The 25494-nt window shown below is 44.1% G+C and overlaps 1 protein-coding gene across 1 annotated transcript in view; it reads right to left on the bottom strand.

The window, feature by feature from the left end:
• Positions 1-25494, bottom strand: part of LOC138246112 (ketosamine-3-kinase-like) — a 379374-nt gene that overhangs the window by 293101 nt on the left and 60779 nt on the right. The window contains exon 2 of the mRNA XM_069200357.1: positions 21392-21540. Coding sequence (XP_069056458.1) covers positions 21392-21540 — 149 coding nt within the window. The remainder of the gene's footprint in view (positions 1-21391; positions 21541-25494) is intronic.

The following is a 25494-nucleotide window of genomic DNA, read 5'->3' as shown; positions in this document are numbered from 1 at the left end:
TAAGCTAAACTCCTGTACCCAGACAAACTAAAATGGACCCACAACAGGATCTGGAGTTCAGATAAATCAGAGTGGAGGTATTCTTGATGTCCAGTTTTTGAAGAAGACTATTCCGTGTCATGCATGTGGACATTTGGGTCATTTGCAATGGGAATGTCAATATAATAATGCGAATGTTCAAGTGCAGAATGCTGGAGTTGCTCAGACTCAAGGAAATAAGCAGGCTCAAATTCAAAGAGTTCAAAGACCCCGAATTCAGAATGTACATGTGTCCCCAGGACAACATATGCAGGTGTTACAAGCCCTAGTGACCCAGCAGCTCGTGATTGTTCCTCAGCAAAACATGAATCAAATGTCGAATGCAAAAGTGATTCAGATAGCATCACAATTTCCCTTAGATGATTTGAGTGATGAGTAATACAAAGAAACATTTCACAGTAATAGTTCTGATGATGAGGGTTGCATGCTAGGTGCATCCTTAGAAATAGATCAACATGATCCCAATGTAAATGCAAATCTTATGGGTCATGATGTATCATTCTTAGCTGACACTGCTGCTACATGTTCCACTGTCAGAACTGCCAAAGCACCAAACTTGCTCCTTTCAGGAAAGAAAATCCAGGATGTAGGAGTTGCCAGTGTGCAATCGACAAATCCTGTAGCAGAGTATGTCACTGTTAAAATAGATTCATTTGAATATGAGCACCAATTTGTGATCTGCGATTCAAGTCTCGTAAGTTTGCTGGGACGTGATCTGTTGTGTAGGTTAAATTGTTCCATCAGTTGCACACCTAAAGGAATAGTGATTCGTACGAATGAGGAAGATGTGCCCTGTAAAATTGTGGAGCAGTACCCCAGTGTCACATTGTACCCATATAATGATCTGCCCAAAGATTTGAGGGAAAATGTGACACCAGAAGTTTGGGATTTTTAAGGAAAAGAAATAGAACTCATTAAAGGAGTTGAGCCTGTTAAAATAACAGTAAAACCAAATGCAGTGTATCCAAAACACCCCGTATAATATGTCCCCTGAAGCAATTGCCGGAATTGCCCCTTTAACTGAATGTTTGACTGAACAGGGTATTTCAAAAGTAATCATGGGAAGTCCCTGTAACTCTCCTACTTTAGGATTGCGAAACCTAATGGAAAGTACCGCATAGTTCAAGATTTAAGGAAGGTAATGAAGATTGTTATTCCATGTTTTACTGTGGTACCGAATCCTGCAGTGATTGTATTCCAAGTTCCCTCTGAAGCTGAGTGGTTTACAGTCATTGACCTTTGCCAAGCATTTTTTTCTGTACCATTGCATGAGGAAAGTGAGTATTTATTCACATATAAATTCAGGAATCGTGTTTTGGCACGGTGCCGTACTCCTCAGGGGTGTACAGAGTCACCGTCCATTTTCAGTCAGGTCTTGAAAAAGAATTTGAAGTCCCTTAAAATGCCCTATTATTCAGTCTTAGTGAAGTACATTGATGACCTGTTGGTTGTGTCAAACACCAGAGAAGCATGCAGAAGAGATGCTCTTTTGAATCATTTAGGAGAGAATGGCCATAAACCTTCCCCTGCTAAATTACAGTATTGCAAGAAAGAAGTCCTGTATTTAGGACATTGAGAAAGGTGTGAGGAAAGTGTCACAAGAAAGAATCTCAGCAATCATGAAAATGAATCCTCCAGTAACACAGAAAGAAGTCCAAATATTTTGGGAATGGTAGATGACTGTCGTCAGTGGATTTCAAATGTTTCCCTTTTGGCCAAGACTTTATAAATGCTAACACACAAGAATGTGACTGATCTGGTATCATTGGATGAAAATTGCATTTGTGCGTTCACAGAGCTGAGAGACAGCCCAATGCCGAGCCCCAGCTCTGGGAAGGCCTGATTATAACCATTTGTTTTGTTGTGAGAGAGATGGGACATGCACTTTCAGTTTTGACACAGCTGCATGGAACAGCAAACAGGCCTGTGGTTTATTTTTCCACTACACTCGATCCTGTAGCTGCAGCGTTGCCTGGTTGTATAAAAGCAGTCACTGCCCTGTCAGCATAGAGCAATACAAAAGCATTATGATGGGGCATCCACTGAATGTTTTTATTTCCCACTCAGTGGAGATTTTGTTAACCCATACAAAGACCCAATACTTGTTAAGTGCCCGTTTAACCCTTTAGGAGCAAGTGATCCTTGCCTCTTCGAACCTGAATATCAAGAGATGTACAGTGTTAAACCCCACAAAACGAAGATGAGGTTGAGCATGACTGTCTCAATGTGACTGAATTGTGCACGAAACCAAGACCTGATATTCAAGATGTTCCCTTAGACGACAATGACTATGTCATGTTCTTTGAGAGCTCCTGTTTGAGAGATAAAGAAGGTACACTGAGAGCAGATTATGCAGTTTGTACAGTCTCAGGTGTGATAGAAGCCTCCTGGCTTTGCAATGTCTTTTCAGCCCAAGTAGCCAAATTGGTTGCTCTTACGAGAGCATGCTGTGTTTCTGAACACATGAGTTTGGCATTGTTCAGGATTTCAGACAGCTATGACACCAGAAAGGTTTTATGACCTCTTCTGGTTCCCCAATCGAAATGGTGACAAAGTTTGTCATTTGATGAATGCATTACAGTTGTCAGCAAAAATTGTAGTTGTGACATGCCTAGCCCATAGAAAATCAACTGATTATGTTACCCTGTGTAATACCTATGTGAATGAAGTGCTAGGTATTGTTCTCTTAGTTGTACCTCCTTTAATGGAGAGTGAAGCAGTGATAACCAGGATGAGACAAGCCAAAATTTCTTGATGACTGATGTTGACACATGGAAGGAAGTGAAAAGATTGCAGGATGAATTGACAGAGGAAGAACTACAAAGTTGGATTAGAACAGGATGTGTCAAAAGGAATGAAGGTGGCGTTTGGGTTTCAAGTGATAGAAGAGTAGTGTTGCTAAATAGCTTACTGTTCCTGATGGCAAGATATTACCATGGTCAGAACAATCAGACAAACGGTTTAATCCTAGATTTAGAGTGATTGCTGACGCCACATGTTACCGATGTGTTACCTGTCAACAAATAAATGTAGGGAAATGTACAGTTGTTACAATGAGTCACATAGGTAGGTCAGGAGGACCGTTTAACAGAGTGCAGTTGGATTTTATTGAGCTGCCAGTGTAAGATGGACTGAGATATATTTTAGTTGTTTGTATTTTCTCACACTGGGTTGAGGCTTATCCTACTAGGAGAAATGGTATTCACACAGTAGCAAAGCTGTTACTTAGAGAGTTGATACCTCGATTTGTATTCCCGACTTCTCTAGAATCAGACCGAGGAACTCAGTGAGGTCCTTAAAATGTTGTTTGCAGCATTACAAGTTGAGCAAAGATTGCATTGCAGTTATCGTCCAGAAGCTTCAGGTCGGGTAGAACAGATAAATTAAACACCGAAGTCCCTACTCACGAAAGTATGCCCATCCACAACACTGAAATGGCCAGATGCATTGCCTCTTGTTTTGATGAGTATGCACATCACACCTGAAGGGAAAAACAGGATGATCATCACATGAAATCATTATGGGGAATGCTATGAGATTGCCAACAGTACCTGCAAATGTGCTTGTAAACATTACAGATGACTTGCTGCTGGATTATTGCAAAGGACTAACAGATGTGGTGCGTTCTTTGTCTCATCAGGTTGGACAGGCCACAGTACATCCACGACCGGAACTGTCATGACCTATTTCCTGGTGACTAGTCATGCTTAAGAAACATACAAGGAAAACATGCTTGGATCAGCAGTGGAAAGGCCCTTATCAAGTGGTTCCCCTGATGACAACAGCTGTGAAGTGCGGGGGTCTCCCAAATTGGATACATGCTAGCCACACTCACACAGCTCCAGGTCCCTTAATGAAACAGAGCCTGTTTCAGAAGGCTCAGTAACAGTGAGTACAAGGGATCAGGTTAGCCAGGCTGTGAGGGCTGGACAAGTGGCTATTGCACAGACTCGGTCTGATTAGGTTCTGAGCGAGTCAACATCAGTGACAACAGTGGATGGTACAGAAGGACCGAGGCAGAATCAGTTGACTCATCCAAGCTCAGATGCTGACAAAGGATCAGTTGTGCTAGACAAAAGAGTTGTATCCGGAGACAATTGACCTAAAGAGAAAGCTGTGCCTGCTGTCATTAACTATTGCTGAAGAAGCTGAAGAGATGAGTCAAAATGAGAGTGATGCTGAGAGTCAAGTAAATATAAGGTCAAAGAGAAACCAAGAGTAAAGTACTCAGCAACTGCATTGACATATTATTCTGCTGATGGCTGGGAACAGGAGTTTGTTACCTTTTGTACTAACAATTTGAACTGAACTTTGAAATCTCATTGACTGTCAATAAAGAGAGAAATTACATTTTGAAAATAATCTTCAGTGATTGCGAATGGTGCCTTTATTAGAGACTCTTGAACATTTAGTAGTAGCTTTTGAACACTTCAAATGGAGAAATTTTTGATGAACTTTCTAGAAGATCGAGGAACTTTGCGAATAATTGCATTGTTGAAAGAGACTAATTTTTAATTGCTTTGCTCACAAACATAAAGGACTGAAAAGAGACAGTGATAAACTAAGTTACTTTGATTTTAAAATGTTTTGATTTTAGATTTTTAATTTGGATCTTTGGTCTGGAATTAGAGAACTCATGGAGCCAAAGCGCAGCAGAGGTAGTAAGTGTAAACAAAAAATATGTAGGTCTAGCAGTAGTGACAGTTATTATAATTATATTATTATTGTTTATAGGTGTGAGTTTGTCCATAGCAAATGATTCAGATCAGATTACACCCACACGTGTTTCAAATTTAGTAAATCCCCTTGCAAAGCAAAATTTATTTCACACAGATGAGAAGTACTTACACACTGATAGTTCTAAAGGTGATTTATCAGCAAATATGTATTATAAGTAGTTGTATGAATATGTTTAGATAATGGAAGTTAGAGACTGTTTCATGTGCACACAGTTGCCTTCATCAGTTAGTGAAGGAATTACATATCACAGTTTACCCCTAACCTATGTAATTTCCTGTAGTCTGTTATTGACACTGTTGTATCACCAGGAGTATTACCAATACTTCCATTCAAATTAAGATTTGGTGTTTTCAATTGTCCCTGTCGTGAAACATTTAAGTAGTACTGCAAAGGTAAAGAACATTGATTGTGTGGGAGCTTCCTTTTAACCTACATTGACATTTGGAACTGTATATGCACACACAAATAAATTAACTTCCATTCTTAGTCCTGTAGAAAAGAAATTCATTGGACAAGTGGAGGAGAGAAGGAGAGCAATGAAAGCCAAAATAGTACAAGCATTTGCAATGCAATGGATCTCACATTTGGTCAACTTAGAACTATTATAGTAGCACTGATGTCTTGTAGTAATTGGGTTCAGTAGGGATTCTAGAATCAATGGCTGTGGATCCCAAATGAAGTCACCAGTGTTGATGTTTTTGCATTCCATTGAGTACATCTTAATTTACAGTACATTACAGGCACCGACAAAAGTCTGTCATCACAATGTTCCCTAATATAAAGGTGCCTGTTGATTCCACTATTCTGTAAATATATGTAATGTATGATTTCAGATGACTCACATGACTAGGAAACCATTTGTGATGTGGTTGACATTTGATATTATATGCGTATTTAGTGAGAAGAGATTATTCTCCTCCATATTGGTGTGCTGTGTGGTCTGATGAGGACTATGCAGGACAAATGTTCCTCCAATGGCACCAATGAAATAGGTGATATTGGCTAACGCATAGACATTCCACCAGACACTCTAACTCAACAAGTGCATCAGAAAAACATTGTGAGTTCCCAGACGTGTTAGCATGGTCTTCAGGAATTGACCCAAGGAGTGTGACATAGCACGTTAGAAAACCCTATCTGCCAAGTCCACTGTGGACAGGCAAAAATGTATAATTACACCAGGACTTCGGTGGGTAGTGACTGGTTACACTGTGTATCATAGCGGTTAGTGGATCAAACTGTATGATGAGATAATGTAGGTAATGTTGGATGTGCCCAGTGGACCTTGAACTATGTCCTAAAGATTTTCTTATCATTCTCAAAGGGTCTAAATCAATTTACTACCCTGTGTTAAAGCAGTTGACATCAAGACATAACTACTACTGGAACAAAATACCCCACAAATAGAGGTGTGTGCTCCACTCAACCCTCAATATGCCCACTAAGGAAGCCAGGATGGACTAAGCAGACTGGGACTAGGAGTCTATTGAGTTCTCTTGTCCGTCTATGTTATTTTTAGGGACCACTGCTCATTTTTAACCACCTATAATCTATACATTGTTTAACTCTGAGTATACACTTTCAATTTTAGAACATTACATTCACAATATTGGTGGTGTACAAATTGCATCATGAAAGCTCAAATATATAAAAATATATACCACGATTTGACATCCAAAAAATCAAAACACCTTTTTTGAAGAATGTGTTGTTTCCAAGTCCTTAGTGTGATCATAAATTAACTTTAGGAGCCTTACAAAGTCTCAAAACCTATCCTAAGCATGTGTTCAAAGCTTTAGTCCCAAGTTGATTAATAGCCGATGAGAGCAACTCTTCATTTCTATAGAACAAAGAGGCATACAGGAGCAGATGTATGATTTTTGGAATATAACACAAAATGATAACATTTGAAAGCATGAACTCTGTATTATGCAGTAACATAAGAAGGTTCTTGGGGAGAACAGGTAGTACATTTATTGTATTGACTACCAGGACGGGTGCTGGGAAACCCATCAAAATAACATATATAAAGGAGGGTGACACTCAAGGGGAAGTGCTTATATCATAACATAAAAGTCAGACCTGAAGTCTAAGCAAAATCTAGAATGTAATAACGGTCCGAGAACTCTGCAGGTGTGGTGGATTTGCCTGTCATAATGTGTCCTTGCTATTTATGTACTGACAAGTGCATGCCTTCAGCTTATAGTATATGTAGGAGAAGAATGAGTTGTGAGTTATGTTGAAGACAGTTAAACTTCCCAAGCTTATAAAATGAGGAGTAGTGAGCATCCTCCCACAAAGGCGTACTTCAAGAACATGAGTAGTGAGGTAAGGCAAGCCAGGTAGCAAAATAAAAAAAGTATTTGCTTGCAATTGTCTCACAGATTTGCAAAGACAGATGTTAGTGTCACTCAGCTCGTTGATACACCTCTGAACGACTTTGGAAGAAGGAGAGTCCGAGGGCACCGACCATGATTTAAACATGGGGCCTACAAGTTCAATACATATCTCGGCAGAAGGTGTAATTGCTTCTGGGCCACCATGCAGGATAGAAGTGAAGCAGAGATTTTATAGGCCATTGTTTGGTCTTTTGGGTCCACTGTCACTGTCTGAGTAATGCACCTTGTCTGTCAAAACCCAGGGAATGTGAGCGCCAAACCCCTGGTTCCCCAATGAAGATACCTTTTGTCATCTTCGGCCACTCTGGCATTCTTGTTGCTGTGAACTCTGTTACACTGAACGTCAATACACTTCCATGAAGGTTAAAAGTAGCAGAATACCTGAACGCCAAAACACTTCGGTGTCTCCTCGGCGGTACGTTTGTGTAAGTTAAATTGCAATGTAAAAGATCCACGCGCTGAAAGACTTCACATTGAGTTAGAGTGTAGGAAAACGCGCAGCACAGAAGGTGGCAGGCTATCATTCATACACAGAGTCAAATATAACTTGTCTACTCAACATCCTGGGATTCTAGGCAAACTACTTAGTCTCCCACTCCCTATAAAAATAATCTGACTTTGTATATTGTAATATGATGCTCACGTATATCGCAATAAAGCCTTTAGTCTATATTGGTGCTTAAGAAAAATGTTTTTTTTTTAAACCTACAAAAATGTGTGCATCACGTAACTGTTTTCTGCCCATGTTGCTGCTGCCTGGCAGAGCACTCTGAACTGAAGTGTATTCAAGGTTAAGGCAATGGTTCTCATGTTTGCTAGTTAGAGCTATTAGCGTTGTAAACTCCTAACCTGACTTTTCTTGCCGCATAAACTAAAAAATGAAAAGTAAAACAGTTTCACATAAGCGAGCTGATGGCCGGCATGAGCGCAAAGCAGACACTCAAAGGGAAACAGAAGTTCGCTCGCAGTGAAACGTTTTGGCAAAAGTGCAATTATCCATGTAACCGGCAAAAGTGCAATTATCCATGTAACAGGGTCGATGTCATGCAAAACGCTCAACTACTGCCCAGCGAGATCGTGCTGCCTACAAAATAAAGAGAAAAAGTAGTCCAGAAACCATATGGAAAACATGGAGTCTCGTATGTTTTCAGTAGTTGACCGGTGCACTCAAGGCGGGCTAAACACTGGAAAAAGCATGACGTATGCATGCCTTTCACTAATCAATCAATCAATCAATCATTTGTAGAGCGTGCTAATCACCCATGAGGGTCTCAAGGCACTGAGGGGGGAGTGCTACTGCTCGAACAGCCAGGTCTTTAGGTGCTTCATGAAGGTCAGCAGGTCCTGGGTCTGTCGTAGGTGGACGGGGAGGGTGTTCCAGGTCTTGGCGGCGAGGTGGGAGAACAATCTGCAGCCGGCTGTAGTCCGGTGGGTGAGAGGGACGGTGGCGAGGGTGAGGTTGGCAGAGCTGAGTTTACGGTTGGGATTGTAGAAGGTGAGTCATTCGTTGAGGTAAGCAGGGCCGGCGTTGTGGAGTGCTTTGTGGGTGTGGGTGAGGATCTTGAAGGTGATCCTCTTGTTGACGGGGAGCCAGTGTAGATCTCTCAGGTCGGCTGAGATGTGGTTGGGGTTTGGGATGTCGAGGATGAGGCGTGCAGAGGCGTTCTGTATACGTTGTAATCGTTTCTGGAGCTTGGATCTTGGAGCAGCATAGAAAGCGTTGCCGTAGTCCAGTCTGCTGCTGACGAGGGCCTGGGTGACCGTACTTCTGGTTTTGGTGGGGATCCACCTGAAGATCTTGCAGAGCATGCGGAGGGTGTTGAAGCAGGAAGATGAGACGGCGTTGACTTGCTGGGTCATGGTGAGTAATGAGTCCAGGATAAATTCTAGGTTGCGTGCGTGGTTGGTGGGTGTCAGTGCATTTCCTAGATTGGCAGGCCACCAAGAGTCGTTCCAGGCGGAGGGTTGGAGCCGAGGATCTCCGTTTTGTTTGACTTAAGTTTCAGGTGGCTGCTCTCCATCCAGTTGGCGATGGCCTTCATTCTGTTGTGGAGGTTGGTTTTGGCGGTGGCAGGGTCCTTGGTGTGTGAGAGGATCAGCTGGGTGTCATCGGTGTAGGATTGTCTCCTACGCCGTTGAGGTTGTGTGATCGGATGATGTTGGCGTGCGGTGCCATGTAGACGTTGAAATGGGTTGGGCTGAGGGAGGATCCTTGGGAAACGCCACAGATGGTCTTGGTGGCTTCAGATAGGAAGGGAGGGAGGCAGACTCTCTGGGTTCTGCCGGAGAGGAAGTGAGTGATCCAGACCAGGGCTTTGTGGCGGATCCCTGCGTTGTGGAGGCGTGTGCGTAGGGTGTGGTGGCAGAGAGTGTCGAAGGCAGCTGAGAGGTCTAGGAGGATGAGGGCTGCAGTTTCGCCTCTGTCTAGCATGGTCCTGATGTCGTTAGTGGCGGTGATGAGGGCGGTCTCGGTGCTGTGGTTGCTACGGAAACCGGTTTATGATGTGCCACGGGTGTTGTTTTCTTCATGGAAGCGGGTTAGTTGACCATTGACGATCTTCTCGATGACCTTCGCCGGGAAGGGGGGGAGGGAGATAGGCTGGTAGTTCTTGAGGTTTCTAGGGTCAGCTTTGGGTTTCTTTAGTAGGGCATTGACTTCAACGTGTTTCCAGCTTTCCAGGAAGGTGGCGGTCTCGAAGGAGTTGTTGCCGATCATTCGGAGTTGGGGGGCGATGATGGAGCTTGCCTTCTTGAAGACATGGTGAGGGCAGGGGTCGGAGGGTGAGCCGGATTGAATGGAGCCCATGGTTTTGATGGTATCATCGTCGTTGATGTGGGTCCAGGAGAGCAGGAGGTTGGTGTGGTTAGGGTCTGGTGATTCGGGGGTTGTGGTGATAGTGGCTGTCGTGGGGGTCGAGGTGTTGAAGCTATCGTGGATGTCCGTGATCTTGCGGTGAAAGAAGGTGGAGAGGGAGTCGCAGAGGTCTTGCGAAGGTGGGGTGTTGTTGGAGCAGGACCTCGCCAACTAATGAAATCAAGCAAATTTTAAAAGGCAAGCCCATGAACCAGCCAAACTGATGGGTGTGACATGGGGATGGTTAAAAGCCCACATAGAGATTACATCACGGACAGAGCACTTTGCACACTCGACCCTAAAAAGGAGTTTTGCAGAATTGGGAAAAAAGATGCAGCAGATTCAGCAGCTGGAGATCAAGGATTCTTGACTATTGATTAGCAACATGTAGGGAAGCTATGTATATATAGGCAGAAATCGAAGACTGATCCACATTTTGTAGATACTAATGAGTTCAGACATGTATTTTTGTTTAAAAGTGTTTGGACTTTTATGCTGAATGGTCAAGATCCTGCCATACTAGGTGTTTAATTTAAATATGGAAGACATGGGGGGCGTGGCCAGGCAAGATGGCTGGAGAGACGTGGTCCTAGTGAGCTCCCGACACCCCGGCGAAATCCTCCAATAATCCTGGGGTGCCCTTGGTTTTTGTACCCTTCCCAGTGGCGTCTGCTGTACCCTTGGAGTAGTGGGCTGTCTCCAGCCACTGAGGTTGGCTGAATCGGGCTGCGGAGGTGATCGCAGCCGCACACTGGAAGACGCGGGCTGACGGCATTAGGCCACCGCAGCGGCCTCGCCCAGCAGTTGGGCCCGGTGAGGGGATTCCACCCCCCCGGTACTCAATTCTTGAAGCGGACTGCTGGCAGGTGACTTCTGCTTGCTTTTTGGGGCCTCTGTCGAGGGGCTGAGCGGCAACCTGGTGTGGGTCTGCCTGAACGGGCCGGTGCGGGGCCTGGAGGCCTGAAGGTGGTGTGGCCTGTGTGCCCCATGAGGCATGCCTGAGCCCAGGGGCACGCCTGGAAGACGGCTGGGTGAAGCGGAGCAGACAGCGGCTGCAGTTTTGGAGTAGTGCCTGTTTGGATGCTCCTGTTTGTTGCCTGTGATCCCTGGTGGGGCGCCTGGACGCAGGGGACCAGAGTGGAACGCTACTTGAAGGGGGAGCTCTCTTCCTTGATCTGGTGAGGAATACCAAGTTTTTTAGGTCTCCTGCTTGGGTCTGCTGGTATGGAGGGTGATTGGCTTGCGGAGGCACCTTTTTGGAGCTTAACTTACCTGCGCTGGATTGCCTCATTGGCGCTGGGGTGTTTGGGTGCTATGAGGCCGTGGAGGTGAACATTGGGCCTTGCATACTGTGAGGCATCTTTTTGCCATATTGGGCTTCAACACAGAAGACATGGACTGCACGGCGACTGCCCTGGGATGGGTCGACATCGGAGGACCGATGTGTTGCAGGGCAATACCATGGAACAATATACCACTGTTGTGCCCACGCCGCAGCATGCTACCCAGATGGGAGGGTCTGACGAAGGCCAGAGTGGGTTGTTGCCTGCAGAGGAACTGTTACAAGCTGAGATTCTTGCCGCCATTCAGGATTCGAGAGTGGCACTAGAGGGTAAGATTGAAACAGTGGCGGTGGAGGTGAACCTACTCAGGGCGGACCTCAGAAAGGTGTCTGACAAGGTCAAGGTGGCGGAGGGCTCGATTGTGGAGCTACAGACGGAGGTGGGAACTCTACGTAAGCAGATGGTGCAGGCTAGCTCCACAGTCGGCAGATTGGAGGCACGACTGGAAGATGCTGAAGGCCGCTCCCGGCGGAATAATATCAGACTTTTGGAATTCCCGGAAGGTGCAGAGGGGGCAGTGGCCGAGACCTTTGTAGAAAATTGGATCAAGGATGTGCTGCAGCCGGTGGGCCTCTCCAGAATGTTTGTGGTTGAGAGGGCACATAGAGCGCTTGTGGCACCCCCACGGCCTGGTGCGCCCCTGAAGGCTATCATCACCCATCTCCTAATTTACAGGGACAAGGACTGTGTTCTGAGGGCGGCTCGCGATTCGGACAAGGCGGTGTTTGAGAATAGGAAGATTTCCATCTATCCTGATTACACCAACAAGGTTCAGAACTCACAGAAGAGTTTCCTTGAAGTAAAAGCGAAGCTCTGGGCCATGAATATCAGATACATGCTTTTATACCAGCGCACTTAAAGTTGCTTTCTGGAGGCAGGTCCCATTTCTCTGAGCAACCAGAGGAGGTTTGGAGATGGCTGAAAATGTGGGATAAGGCAGCACTGGGCAGGCCGCTGGGACTAATGGAGTGGCTCAGCGGGCTTTTAGGGCTGAAGGCCCTGACTGGTGGACCCGTGAGGGTGGACAGACAGAGGTTTCTATGGATCAAGGGTCGGTGGATGACCCTGCCCTCCGGATCGAGATACAAGATGGGACAATGACTGTGGTACCTGCCGGATCAGTGGATGGCTCTGGCGCAAGGCCGGATTTGGACTCCTTGTTTGCCTCCGCGCAGGACTGATTCTCTGTCTGTCATGCCCTCTTCCTGGGGGCCCGGCCTCGTTTGGGAGCGGTCTGCTTCTAGATGGTGATGCTGTGTGATGCTATACCGGGCCCTGAGGTGGCACTATTGTCATATGGGTGTGCTGGACATTATGGGGGGAGGGGGTAATGTTATTAACCTGTTGCAATGATGGTTCATGGGTGGGCAATGTGATATAGTTGCCGGGGTGGGGGGTGATCACTCCATACTTGTGGTAGGTCTTTAAATGGGGGACCTGGGATTAGGCTGTAGTCCTGGCAGCATTTACCGATTGGATCTGCAGTATGGTGGTTTGTTTCAGTTGTTATACTGTATGTCCGGGGTGGGGGTTGGATGTTTGTGGGGTTTAATTGGCACAGTTTGTCAATGTTTGTTGTTGGTTTCACAGTACAGGTACTATGGCGTAATGGGCATGAGATACCTTTCTCACCTCTTCCTCGATGGATGGATGGTAGTAGGGGGTGTGAAAGTTGGTGAGTTGGTAATCCAGCTTAAAAATGAGTCACCAAATTAACATGTTGACATGGAATATCAAGGGGGTGAAGAGTTTCACCAAAAGATTTAGGGTACACTCCTTTTTAAAGAGGCAGAAGGTGCAGATCACCTGTCTCCCAGAGACGCAAATGACGGAGGAGGAGGCGCAAAAGTTTAAGAAATGGCGGGGTCAAATGTTTTCTTCCTCCTTCTCCTCTTATGCGAGGGGTGTGGCAGTGTGGGTGGCTCCTGGGGTTCCTTTTACCCACACGTAGACTGAGGCTGATGTTGATGGGAGGTATGTTCTTATTGAGGACACGCTGGATGGTTCACCTGTCATTATTCTTAACACTTATGCACCCAATGTTGATGATCTTTTTTTTTTACACCAAAATCTCGAAAGATCCTGGGGGAGAGTGTGGATAAGCCTATTATTTGGGCAGGAGATTACAACTGTATACTCAATGGGGAGTTGGATATCGCATTCCCCCAAAGCTAGGTACTAAGCCCCAGAGGATGAGATCACTTACGGATGTGATGAGGCAGTTGGGGTTGTGGGTTGGTTGGAGGGAGTTACATCCGGATGGTAGGGAGTTTACCTGTCACTCTTGAACCCATCATACTCACGCCAGATTAGATAGGTTTCTTTTGGCTGGTCTTCATAGCTCCCAGGTATTGGAGGTCACACATCTGGGTCTGTTTCTGTCTGATCATGCTCCTGTCTTGATGCAAGTACAATGGGGGGCGTTTGGTGTTAGTGCTGCACATAGTTGGCGACTACCAGCAGAATTTCTTGTGGATGTGGGATGTAGGGAGGGGGTGAGTGAGGCCAATACTGGTTACATGGACTTGAATTGGAACACAACTGCTTCTAGGGGTCTGGAGTGGGAGGCCATGAAGGCTGTGGGGTATGTATTGGTATGGCGTGTGGAGTGCGCAGGCGCATGGAGTATGAACTCACCGGGCCGGAAGAGAGATTGGGGGTTCTGCAGCGGAAGCTTCCAACAACGAGAGCAGCTGAAAGGGAGGAACTTAGATTATACAAGGAAGTTAATGATTGCTGGGATTCCTTGAGTCGGGTCACCCTCAAAGCCTATAGGGAGCACCTATATCGTGAGGAGGATAAGGCTGGCAAACTTCTGGCATGGATTCTGAGGAGGGAGGTAGAGTTCCCCCCCCCCTATACTACATATTTGAAATGTGAAGGGTGAGATAGTTACAAAGCATGCAGATATTTTGGGGGTCCTGGCAGAACACTTGCGGACGGTTTCAAGGGCTGGTCCAGTTCCACCGGGAGAGTGAGTTTTTTTTTTTTTAAGCAGATGCGCCTTCCACGGTTGGATGCGGAGAGTAGAGAGACTCTGGATGCGGCGATTACTGTAGAGGAGGTGAGCAATACAAATGGCTGCGATCTAAGTTCCCAGTGGTGACAGGTTTCTTATTGAGTTGTATCAGACATTCTCTTTGACTTTGCTGGAGAAGCTTCTGGAAGTGTTTGAGGAAGCCCACGAGTGTGGCAGGTTGCCAGAATCAATGCAACAGGACATAGTCTGTTTGTTGCTTAAGCTGGGAGGGGACCCCAGTGATCCATCATCGTATCGCCCGCTCACAATGTTAAATAGCGATGTTAAGATCCGCTGCAGAATTCTAGCCTCTGGACTTCGTGTGGTGATTCAGGGACTAATGCACGAGGATCAGTGTGGGTTTATCCCTGGTCGCAGCATGTCTTACAGTCTGCGTTCTCTGGCACATGTCCTACATGAGACGGAGGGTGAGAAAGTTGAATTGGCATTGGTGCCTTTGGATCTTGAGAAGGCTTTCGACACAGTTGAGTGGGGATATCTGCTGGAAGTATTGCGGAGTATGGGGTTTGGTCCTGGCTTTTGTGCCTGGGTGAGGCTATTATACACTGCTCCCACTGCGCTGGTGCAGGTGGTGGGGGAACTCTCTGATGCCAGGGAGATTGTAGGGGCACAAGGCAGGGTTGTCCGCTTTCACCTCTCCTCTTTGCTTTTGCTGTGGAATGCTGGCGATATGGCTTCGGGAGAGTATGGCTCCTTGGGGGATCAGGGTGAGGAAGGCCACTCAAGTGGTTTCTCTATATGCAGATGATGCCCTAGTGTATCTCTGTGAACCTAGTGTCTTGGGGCCAGATGTAGCAAACAGTTTGCGAGTCGCTAACAGCGAAAATGGCCGTTTGCAAGTCGCAAACCTGAGTTAGCTATGCAGAAATGCATTTTGCGAGTCGGACCGACTCGCAAAATGCATTTCAGAGTCGCAAATAGGAAGGGGTGCTCCCTTCCTATTTGCGAGTCGGAGTGGTATGCAACTCCATTTGCGACCGCATACGCGGTCGCAAATGGAGTCGCAGTTACCATCCACTTGAGGCGGATGGTAACCCACTCGCAAACGGGAAGGGGTCCCCATGGGACCCCTTCCCCTTTGTGACTGGACCCCAAATTATTTTTTCAGGGCAGGTAGTGGTCCGAGGGACCACTACCTGCCCTGAAAAAATTCAGAAACAAAAGGTTTCATTTTTTTTTTTAAGTGCAGCTCGTTTTCCTTTAAGGAAAACGGGCTACACTTGAAAAAAAAAAAACTGCTTTATTTAAAAGCAGTCACGGACATGGAGGTCTGCTGACTACAGCAGGCCTCCATATCCGTGAGTGCCCATAGTCGCTATGGGGCCGCAATTTGCGACCCACCTCATTGATTTTAATGAGGTGGGTCCTTGCGACCCCATAGCGACTCGCAGGCGGTGTCTGAGACACCGCTCTGCATTGCAAATTGCGAGTTGCAATTTGCGAGTCGCTCGGACTCGCAAATTGCAAGTTGCAATTTGCAAAGTTGCTACATCTGGCCCTTGGTTCCGATGTTGCATCAGAGGATGGAGATGTTTGGAGTTGTGTCTGGCCTAAGGGTCAATCAGATAAAAACACTCCTGTTCCCCCTCAGGTCTCTCTGCGGCATCCCTCTGGCTGACTTGCTGGAGGCTGGCCTTCGATGGGAAATTGAGAGTTTCCATTATTTGGGCATTTGGGTCACACACACTGTGGCTACGCACAACACACATAACGTTGCGCGGGTGGTTGTCGGCCTGGAGCGCTCATTCTCTATTTGGAATAAATTACCTTTATCTCTTATGGGCAGGGCAGCGATAGCAAAGATGGTCTTCCTGCCGCGGTGCCTTTATTTGGTTCAGAATTCCATGTATCCATTGACTGCTCGGTTCTTTGGTAGGTTGGATAGCCTCTTAATCTCTTTGGTATGGGCTGGGCGATGGAGTAGAGTGGCTCTGGCGGTTCTGCAGGGTGCTCTCGAGAGTGGAGGGCTAGGGATTCCCAATCTTAGGAATTATTATTATGCAGTGCATCTACAATTCGTTGCCAAATGGTTGACAGATACTGACAATTGGGAGAAGAGATTGTTTGCTGGAGTTTTGGATAGACAGGCACTAGTGTATCTTTCAATGGCGGGGGGAAGGTCTACCACTGTTGTTCCCCATTTGGCAAGGTTCCCTGCTGGGATCTGGGAGCAGGCGGTTAAACGTGTGCTTAGACGGGCCCCCTTCGACCAGGAATTGAGAATATGGATCTTCCGCCCTTTCGGGAAATGGAACAGTTGATGTCTGTGGAAGCCTGGAGACTGGGAAGTTGTTAAGTAGTTGGGGATCTTTATCCTACTGGTGAGTTCATTTCTTTTGCTGAGGCCAGGGACTTGTTCGGTGTAGGATCTGGCCAATTCCTTCAATACGCTAAGCTTGAAAGTCTGGCGCGTGAGATCTGGAGTGGTTTCCCGGTGGCTCCTGTGGCTTCCTTGGTACAACATGACCTGCTTAATTGGGGTGAGAGGTTCCACCTGATCACTTGGTTGTATAAAGCAGTCCAGGAGGACTAATCGATAGTAGTGGGAGTGAGTCGCAGGGCCTGGGAGAGGGATCTGGGGGCACCCATGTCGGATTCTGACTGGGATTTAGCGCTGTCCATGGTGCGTAAGGTATCATGTAATAACAGATTTAAGTTACTGCACTTTAACTTTGTACATAGGATGTATCTCACACCCAGTCATTTAAACAAGATTGACGCGGGATGCAGAGCAGGGTGTCCTAGGTGTGGCATGTTGGGTGCTTCCTTCTTGCATCTGGCTTGGACTTGTAGGCTGGTGAGCAGGTTTTGGCACGATGTAGTGGAGAAAGTTGTGGATGTGACAGGTCTGGGGATAGAGGCGACACCAATGGCCTGTCTGTTGGGAGTGGTCCAGAAGCCATGGGGTCGGACTATTCCATATAAGTTAGCTCAACTGGCGTTGGTACTGGCTAGGCGCAGGGTAGCGATTGGATGGATGAGCACCCGGAGTCCATTGCTCCCTGACTGGATACGGGACCTAATGGAGTGAGGTGTGGCAGAGGAGCAACACATGCGCTGCACGCGTAGGGATGACAAGGCGCTCACTGACTTGGAGGTATGGGGTACATTGCTGGATCAGTTCTCCAGTGTGGAGCTCCATAGACAATACGGAAGATGAGGGTGGGGATATTGCATAATGAATCTATTGTGTTGGAGACGATCAACCATTTATTCTTATTTCTCATAGATTACATAACGTGTTTGGTCATATGTGAATTTTATGCGGGTAGGGGTGGTGGTTGGGTTTTTCACCTGCATATTGGATGCGATTGGCCCCTGATTGGTACATGCTTGATACCACTATTGTATTGTAACACAGTATATCTATTTTTGGGGGGGCATGGCCTGCACTGTACTGTTTGTTTACAGTTTATAATACTTAATAAAAATAGTTTTAAAAAACATATGGAAGAAATGCCTAATATAAGCTGCCAAAAGGCTGGTATTGTACATGATACCTGAGAGTAGTTTTTCCAAAGATTTATCATCTAGAACATTTTAATAATCCAGTTTGGAGTGATGAATCCAGCTCCAGGGTCAAAAGAGGAGCAAGTGCTTCAGCAATAACAGGAGATATTTTTGGTGCAATAATTCCATACATACTTGTGATCTTGAATGACATCTAGATAAGAAAGTTGTCAACAATAGTATAAAAGTTATCTGTGGACACCGCGGGTGCCGTATTGTTAATGGACACAGAAATGGTAGCTCTGAGATCAATGGTTTTGCAAAATCGTCTTGCTTTAAACATATTATGCATGAAGGAAGGCGGAGTTTGCAAAATGTTACATGTGAGACAATGTTGCACATACATCCCTGGAAATAGTAAAGAGATAAGAAAGTACATTTCAAACATGACTTACTTGAAAAGAAACCTGAAAGAACTGACAGCAACAAGTGCATGGGAGGCTATAGAAAATGGTTTTACAGCCTTTTGTAGATGGTTTGGAAATCTAGGAAGAGGTATTATGTGAACCATACTGAGACCCCTATTGATTGTGATCTTATCAGTCCTAGTTACAGTTGGAATTTTACAAATTATACAAGAGACTGAAGGAGAAAATAGCTAAGAATAGACAGAGAAGGGAAGAGATAGAAATGGAGACTAGGAGAAGCCTGTATTACAGTAACGTCAAGCAGTTGGAGGATTTCAGAAGATCTTACCTGAAAGGAACCTCTGAAGTTTTGGGCTGTCTCATCGAAAATAAGGATGGAAGTAATTTGTGATGACAAAGTTGCCATCAGAGGGGGGGACAGATGTAATAAAACCTTTAGTACAGCCCCTCATGTCACAAAGGTCATCAGAATGTGACATCTTACGCTGTATGTTATTTGCAGTTTTAATAGTTAAACGTAGAAAGGTGCACTGACACACAATATAAATGTGCACTTGCTTGTATTTCAGAGTTCGACTCATGTGGCATTTGAATTAACTCACATGTTAGAAAGCTACAATTCATGTTGTAATGTAATTTAGGGCCAGATGTAGGAAAGCTTTAGCGACTCGCAAACGGCGAAAAACGCAGTTTGCGAGTCGCTAAAGCCCATCTGGTATGTAGAAATGCATTTTGCGAGTCGGAACCGACTCGCAAAATGCATTTCTGATTCGCAAATAGGAAGGGGTGTTCCCTTCCTATTTGCGAGTCACACTGGTATGCAATTCCATTTGCGACCGCAAAAGCGGTCGCAAATGGACTCGCAGTTACCATCCACTTGAAGTGGATGGTAACCCAGTCGCAAGGGTGAAGGGGTCCCCTTCCCCTTTGTGTCTGGCCTAAAAAATAGTTTTTCAGAGCAGGCAGTGGTCCAATGGACCACTACCTGCCCTGAAAAATACCGAAACAAAAGGTTTCGGTTTATTTTTCAAAGTGTAGCTCGTTTTCCTTTAAGGAAAACGGGTTGCACTTTGAAAAAAACAAACTGCTTTATTTAAAAGCAGTCACGGACATGGAGGTCTGCTGTTTACATCAGGCCTCCATGTCCGTGAGTGCCCTGAATCGCTATGGGGTCGCAAATTGCAACCCACCTCATTAATATTAATGAGGTGGGTCTTTGCGACCCCATAGCGACTCGCAGAAGGTGTCTGCAACACCTTTCTGCATCCCAAATTGCGACTTGCAATTTGCGAGTCGCACGGACTCACAAATTGCAAGTCGCAATTTGGGACTTTGCTACATCTGGCCCTTAGTCCAATAATATTGAATTTCTAGTGATTAGTAAATGATTGATGAGTTAAAAAATATCTGCAAAGTGAGAGAAATGCAATTCTCTGTTGTACCTAATGAAATGCAGTAACAAAGCTTTCCAGTTGGAAATGAAATGTGTTACTCATATTCATGAAATATTATTAATGCTGAATTTATAAATATGCATATTATATGCATATTATATGTGTTCTACTACAACTTATTCATTAAATGCATTATTATAATTTCCTTGTGTTAGCATGAGTGAGGCCTGTTGAAGCTTGTAATTTGTGACCGTGCTAGTAATGCTGATTCATTTACTAATGGAAATTTATTTTAGGTTATGTTCTCATGAGAAACTCAGCTAGTTGGTAATAGACTCTATTGTTTAAGCATAGAGAGAATGTAGCATAGTGTCCTTTATAGAAGAATATTGTAAACATGGACTAGTATTGAATACAATTGTTTCAAACATGCAAAGTGTCACACAGATGTAAGAAGTTCTCATGACAAACCTGGGAAAGAATTGGACTCTTACAATTTGGAGTCTTGTGATTGGATACTATTGGATGATGCCTCTTCAATGTGACATCAACTGATATTTTTGATGAATCAGAATGCTTTGTGAATTTTAAAATACTGATGGACATTTGAACAGTGGAGCAGTTCTGAGTAGTCCCCATAGTTCCTAGCAGCTTGGAGAGAGCTCCTGATGCTTACAGAGATCTTCGTGATCCTGATGCTTTGTTGATGAGGAATCCCTGAATGGTGTATCCTTTGGAGAGGTGTCTCCCTCTCTGCCATTGCATTTGAAACGCCCTTTTAGATGTAGAAATCATTTTATTTTCCTTTTCAGAAGACTCTTGGCTGAGCTTCTGATATGCAGACGCTTTCCCTTTTTACTTATTTTTTGCCTAGCATAGTTGCAGTCCGAGATTATCTCTTTCCAAATTATTTTTGTCCTTTTTATGCTTTTTGTATTTTGCCCACATGTGTTTCTCCCTACACATCCATTTTCCTGATTTGGTTAATTGTAGGGTTGATTGTGCCGAACCAAAGATTTTTAACTCAGCTAATTTGAATTGACTGATGATTGTCAACTGTGAGCAATGTATCATCTTTATAACTCAGATATGCTTGTTGATGATATGCATTGTTCTTCTTGAATGCTTAGTTCTATTAATGTTAGTTTGCCTAAATTTATTTTGATGCCCTGGGCAACCCTTGGTGATTATATACCTTTATAACTTGATTTGCACATTGTCTACATGACTTCGAGCTTATGTTTGTAATAAAATGTTGACTTTAGTTCCTGATTGGAGTTTCCTTCCGTGTCCGCATTGATCGTGGTGTTTAAATTGTCTGGGTTGTATGAAATTCTGTTGATGGTTTTACCACACTACTTACTGGGTCCAAAGATTCAGCCACCTCAAAGAGCATTGATACCTACGAAGGATGAAAATGCTACAACACCTACAATAGGCCCCACAAACCTTCTCAAGATTGGTAACTCAAAAAAACACAACAAAGTGAGTACCTATATTTTGTATGTGTGTTTGACTGACTCTTCTGCAGCTACATAATAAATGGTATTTACTGCCACGTGTGGTGGTTTGTTCCCCACCACAATATCTCTAACACATTTATGTGGAAAACGTTGTCACCACTAGAAAGATGTTGGCATCATAAAATATGCCATTGTTTGTATATGAATTTGTGAACTGCCAATATAAAAGTGAAATACCTACTTTATGCTGTGCATCTGTATGTGTTCCATGGCTAACGCCGATCCTCCACCCTCCAAGTCCATGACCTTAATAGGTTTCGGTACTCTGATGGAGTTGGTCTGAAGAATGGCATCCAGGCTCGCCATTTCACCCAAAAACATTCTTCTAGCCTGCAACATGAGGGGACATTGTGAACACTCTGAGACATTCTTGAAGCCTGAAATACACACATTTCCTATTCCACCATTTCTCAGCAAATGTCATTCTTGTGACCCTCTCACAGGGTTATAGTGACTTTCTTCCAAGCACTCCAACAAAATGACCTGCATTAACAGTGTCTCTCTAGATAAACTCTAAACAATTTTTGTGTCGTTTCCCCTACTGGGCACAAAAGTGGTGTTCCAGGGCAGGTCAAAAAGCCCCTCCTTAAATACACATTTTGTATTTGTGCGTTTGACATCGCTCTTTGATGGGTTGAATTGAATACTAGAAGTGGGTGAGCCAACAAAGTAACAGGAAGAATTGAGCCAAGAAATTGGCTGGACTCAAAGAGCCAATGCACAAGTTGCATCATGAAAATATTTGCCATGTAATTAATTCAACAAATAATATGTAAAAATATGATGCAGTCTCTTCAAAGTTCAAACAAGTGTATTTGTTTAACAGGCTGAAGCATGTGTATCCTAAATGTGGCCTAGATTCTTATTAAAGATAAAACAACATATTGTCTACTAAATCAGACAACAGAGGCTCCATGGCACTGCGATATTGTTTCAGTTTAGTGGAGATTCTGACTTAGAGGCGCTCAGTCATAATCCCATAGAGGGTAGCTTTGCTTCATTAGGTCACCTACGGTCCATTTCGTACTGAGCATGATTATTACTGCAACAATACACCATCAGTAGGTTAACATTAATCTGTCTCACTGTGGAAGCATGTTTTATTTTATGTGGAATTCATCTTGTCTTGTTCATGTTTTGTGATAGTCAATGATGTCACATTACAGCAGTCAAACTCCATCTCACGTTACCAATTAGTTGTAGAAAAATCCAGTGCTTGGTGACTTCTGCATGAAGATGAAATACCTCGATGAAGGTGATGCATCAATTCATCTGAGCAGCTCTCAGGAGAGAGAAGCTGTTTTTGAACATGGAGAATGCTCTAACCCGAGAAACGTTTTTATTTAGGTTCTCTCCAATCCAATAAACATGTAAACCTTGAAGAAAAAAACTCTTGAAAGGATACAGGGTTAATGCTTGAATTTTGTTAAAAGGCTTATCGAAAGAGCTGTAGAAACTTCTACACAAAGTTTTTTTCAAAGCATAAAACCTAGGCGCTATTTAGCCACTCTAAAGCTGTTTTAAAATACTGTGCTCAGAATTGTAAGTTAATTATTTTATATACTTAGGCCTAGCACATGTTCCAGGTCTGCCATGTAGAGCATACTTCTAATATAAGGCCTGCGCACGCTTGTATTGAAAACCTATTATAAAGATTGCTTAAAGAAAGAATAGATGAATACACCTGGAAACTTAAAGCATTTGTAAGTTTGTGATTTAACAAACTATCCACAGTGTGAAAGCCTAATGTGTGTTGCAAATCAACATACCGACACCTGATTATCTACAATGAATGAATATTGCCACCTGTATAAGTACCATAGAACTTAGATTTACCCAACTTAATCAGAGTTTCTTTAGATCATTTTGATTGAAGATTATTTAATCATTAAAAGACTTTAATATTTAATATAAAAATATACAAAAATATGAGTGCTGCAAGTGTTCTATTCATACAAAGTTACAAGTCAGCAAAACTGTAAACTGGTGACTGTGTGATCGCATCGACTGTTAACAAATTTGATTCTGATTATGTTCCATTATCAAAGAATCACATCAATTGCTTGTCACTTTCAATATGGAATGAAAAGACATTTGTAAAGTGCAGCCAGTGACCTCGCCGAAGTATCCCCGTGTAATAAAGAGAGCTGAGTTAAGACACGAGAACTGTTAGTATAGAACATACGGAAACAAAACATTCAGGGCCAGATGTATCAAAGCTTTTTGCATTCGCAAACGGTATGAATGCCCATTTGCGAATGCAAAAAGCCATTTCCGAATGCATCAAAGGCATTCTGAATGCAATTTTAAGGAATCGCTAAAATAGAGATTCCTTAAAATTGCAACCCTGTTTAGAGAGTCGCAAATTGCGACTCTCTAAATAAGAAATCGCAAATAAGGAATCCTTATTTGCGATTTCTAAAGCACATGTAACAAGCAATTCCTTAATGCGAATTGGGCATTAAGGAATCACTATTTACCACCAAGTTGAACTTGGTGGTAACCATGTGCAAATTTGAAAAATGCATTTAAAATGCATTTTTAAAATTTACATGTAAAGCACACATGCCCTTTTGGCATGTGTGCACCTTACATGTTGTAAAAAAAATATTTTGGGGTGCAGCAGAGGGATCCTAAGGCCCCCAGCACTCTGGACTTTGCATTTCCAAAAATTGTGAATTCCAGTTAGGAATTCGCAATTTTGGAAATGCTAAAAATTCGCAAATATGGGCCTACAGGCCCATAGGTGCGAATGGAGGCCGATATCGCAATTTGCGATTCGGTAATAGCATTTGCGATTTTTAAGAAATCGCTATTACCGAATCGCAAATGTGATACATTGCATTTTGCGAATCAGAAATAGCGATTTCTTAAAAATCGCTATTTCCGATTCGCAAAAGGCCTTTTTCATACATTTGGCCCTCAGTCTTTATCAACTTCTGGAACTGTAGGTGGTCCTGGCAAATTACATTGGTAATGACAAGAAACTTCAAGTTTTAGCTCTCTGAGACGAAAATGTTTTTTTCTAATATTTGTGTATTTATTTTTTATAAATCTTTTTATTGAATTTCCTGATTAGAAAATAGTGCAAACAAACAGTAATTAATTACAGCAGGCGTAGATCAGCAGGGTAATTAGCAGTTTCCGATGTCTAGCAAGTACAATACATTTGTGGTATTTTAAAGGCAGTGACACATTTCCGCAAGCCCACAATCTGTTCACACACAATAATGGTATTGCACTGTTTATTTCCACCCCCTCTCTGGGCTTTCCTCGAGGGCCACACTTTCGCCCATTTCTTGGGGCATCCTCTAATTAGGTAAAACATTTTTTTTTTTTTGGTAAGCATACACCAATCCATGTCGTTTTGCCAGTCATGTAAATTCGGTGTTTCTGCTGCTCCCCGTTTTTGGTCTATGTTCCTCTTAGCCACCCCGAGGCCATGGGCATCTACCTATGGAATATAGAGCAGTGTGGGAGTAATAGGGGCGATGTAGTATGCGTAGCTGCATCAGTCTGAAGCAAGATCTAATTGCGATTTCTCTGCCTGCCCCTAGGGCCTGCTCCCACTCACCCTCATCAAATTGTCCCGCATCCGCCTCCCATTTCGCTTTAAGAGTCCGCATAGCGTCAGGGGCATTATTTAACAACTTTTTACGTATAAAAAAAATGGCTTTGTTGCACAGTGGTTCTGACAGGACATAATCCTCTAGTGGAGAGGATTCCTAGATGGTCATCTTTGTGGGCATATGTGAGGCAAGAGCATGCTTGAACTGGATACTACTACTACTTTGTGTAGGATCTAGTTGCATTGATTGGCAGGTCAGTCTAGTCCAGTAGCGCGTCTCCCTGCCATATGTCACCCAACATGGTAATACCTATCAATTTCCATTTGGCAAAGCCTTGTAGTTTGCTTACTTCCAATAGGAGTTCACTGGACCTTAGAGGGGTAATCTCCGCTAGTCAACACCTCCAGCCCAAAAGTGCAGCGGCCTCCCTTCATATTCAGGTGATTGGTCTGGTGTGAACAGGGAGAGTGCAAGTTAGTTTGGCCCTATCGAGTGCCCCCTCATAGCCTTCTCTATCCCATGCGAATTTGTCCAAACGTATTGTCGGTTTGTCCCAGGGTGCAAAGGCCCAATCATTGACCGCCTTCAACTAGTAGGCTAATTCCCCCATCATAGATTTCCCTGGTTAGTTTCTGGAAAGCGATACGGGGTGGGCTATTGCCCCAGAGTAAAAGTCAGAGGGCAGCCTCTGTTCTGAGAAAAAAGTCTTTGGGCA

Source organism: Pleurodeles waltl, chromosome 7 (genome assembly GCF_031143425.1).
Source record: "Pleurodeles waltl isolate 20211129_DDA chromosome 7, aPleWal1.hap1.20221129, whole genome shotgun sequence".
NCBI classification, from domain to species: domain Eukaryota; kingdom Metazoa; phylum Chordata; class Amphibia; order Caudata; family Salamandridae; genus Pleurodeles; species Pleurodeles waltl.
This window is presented reverse-complemented; position numbering and strand designations above follow the sequence as displayed.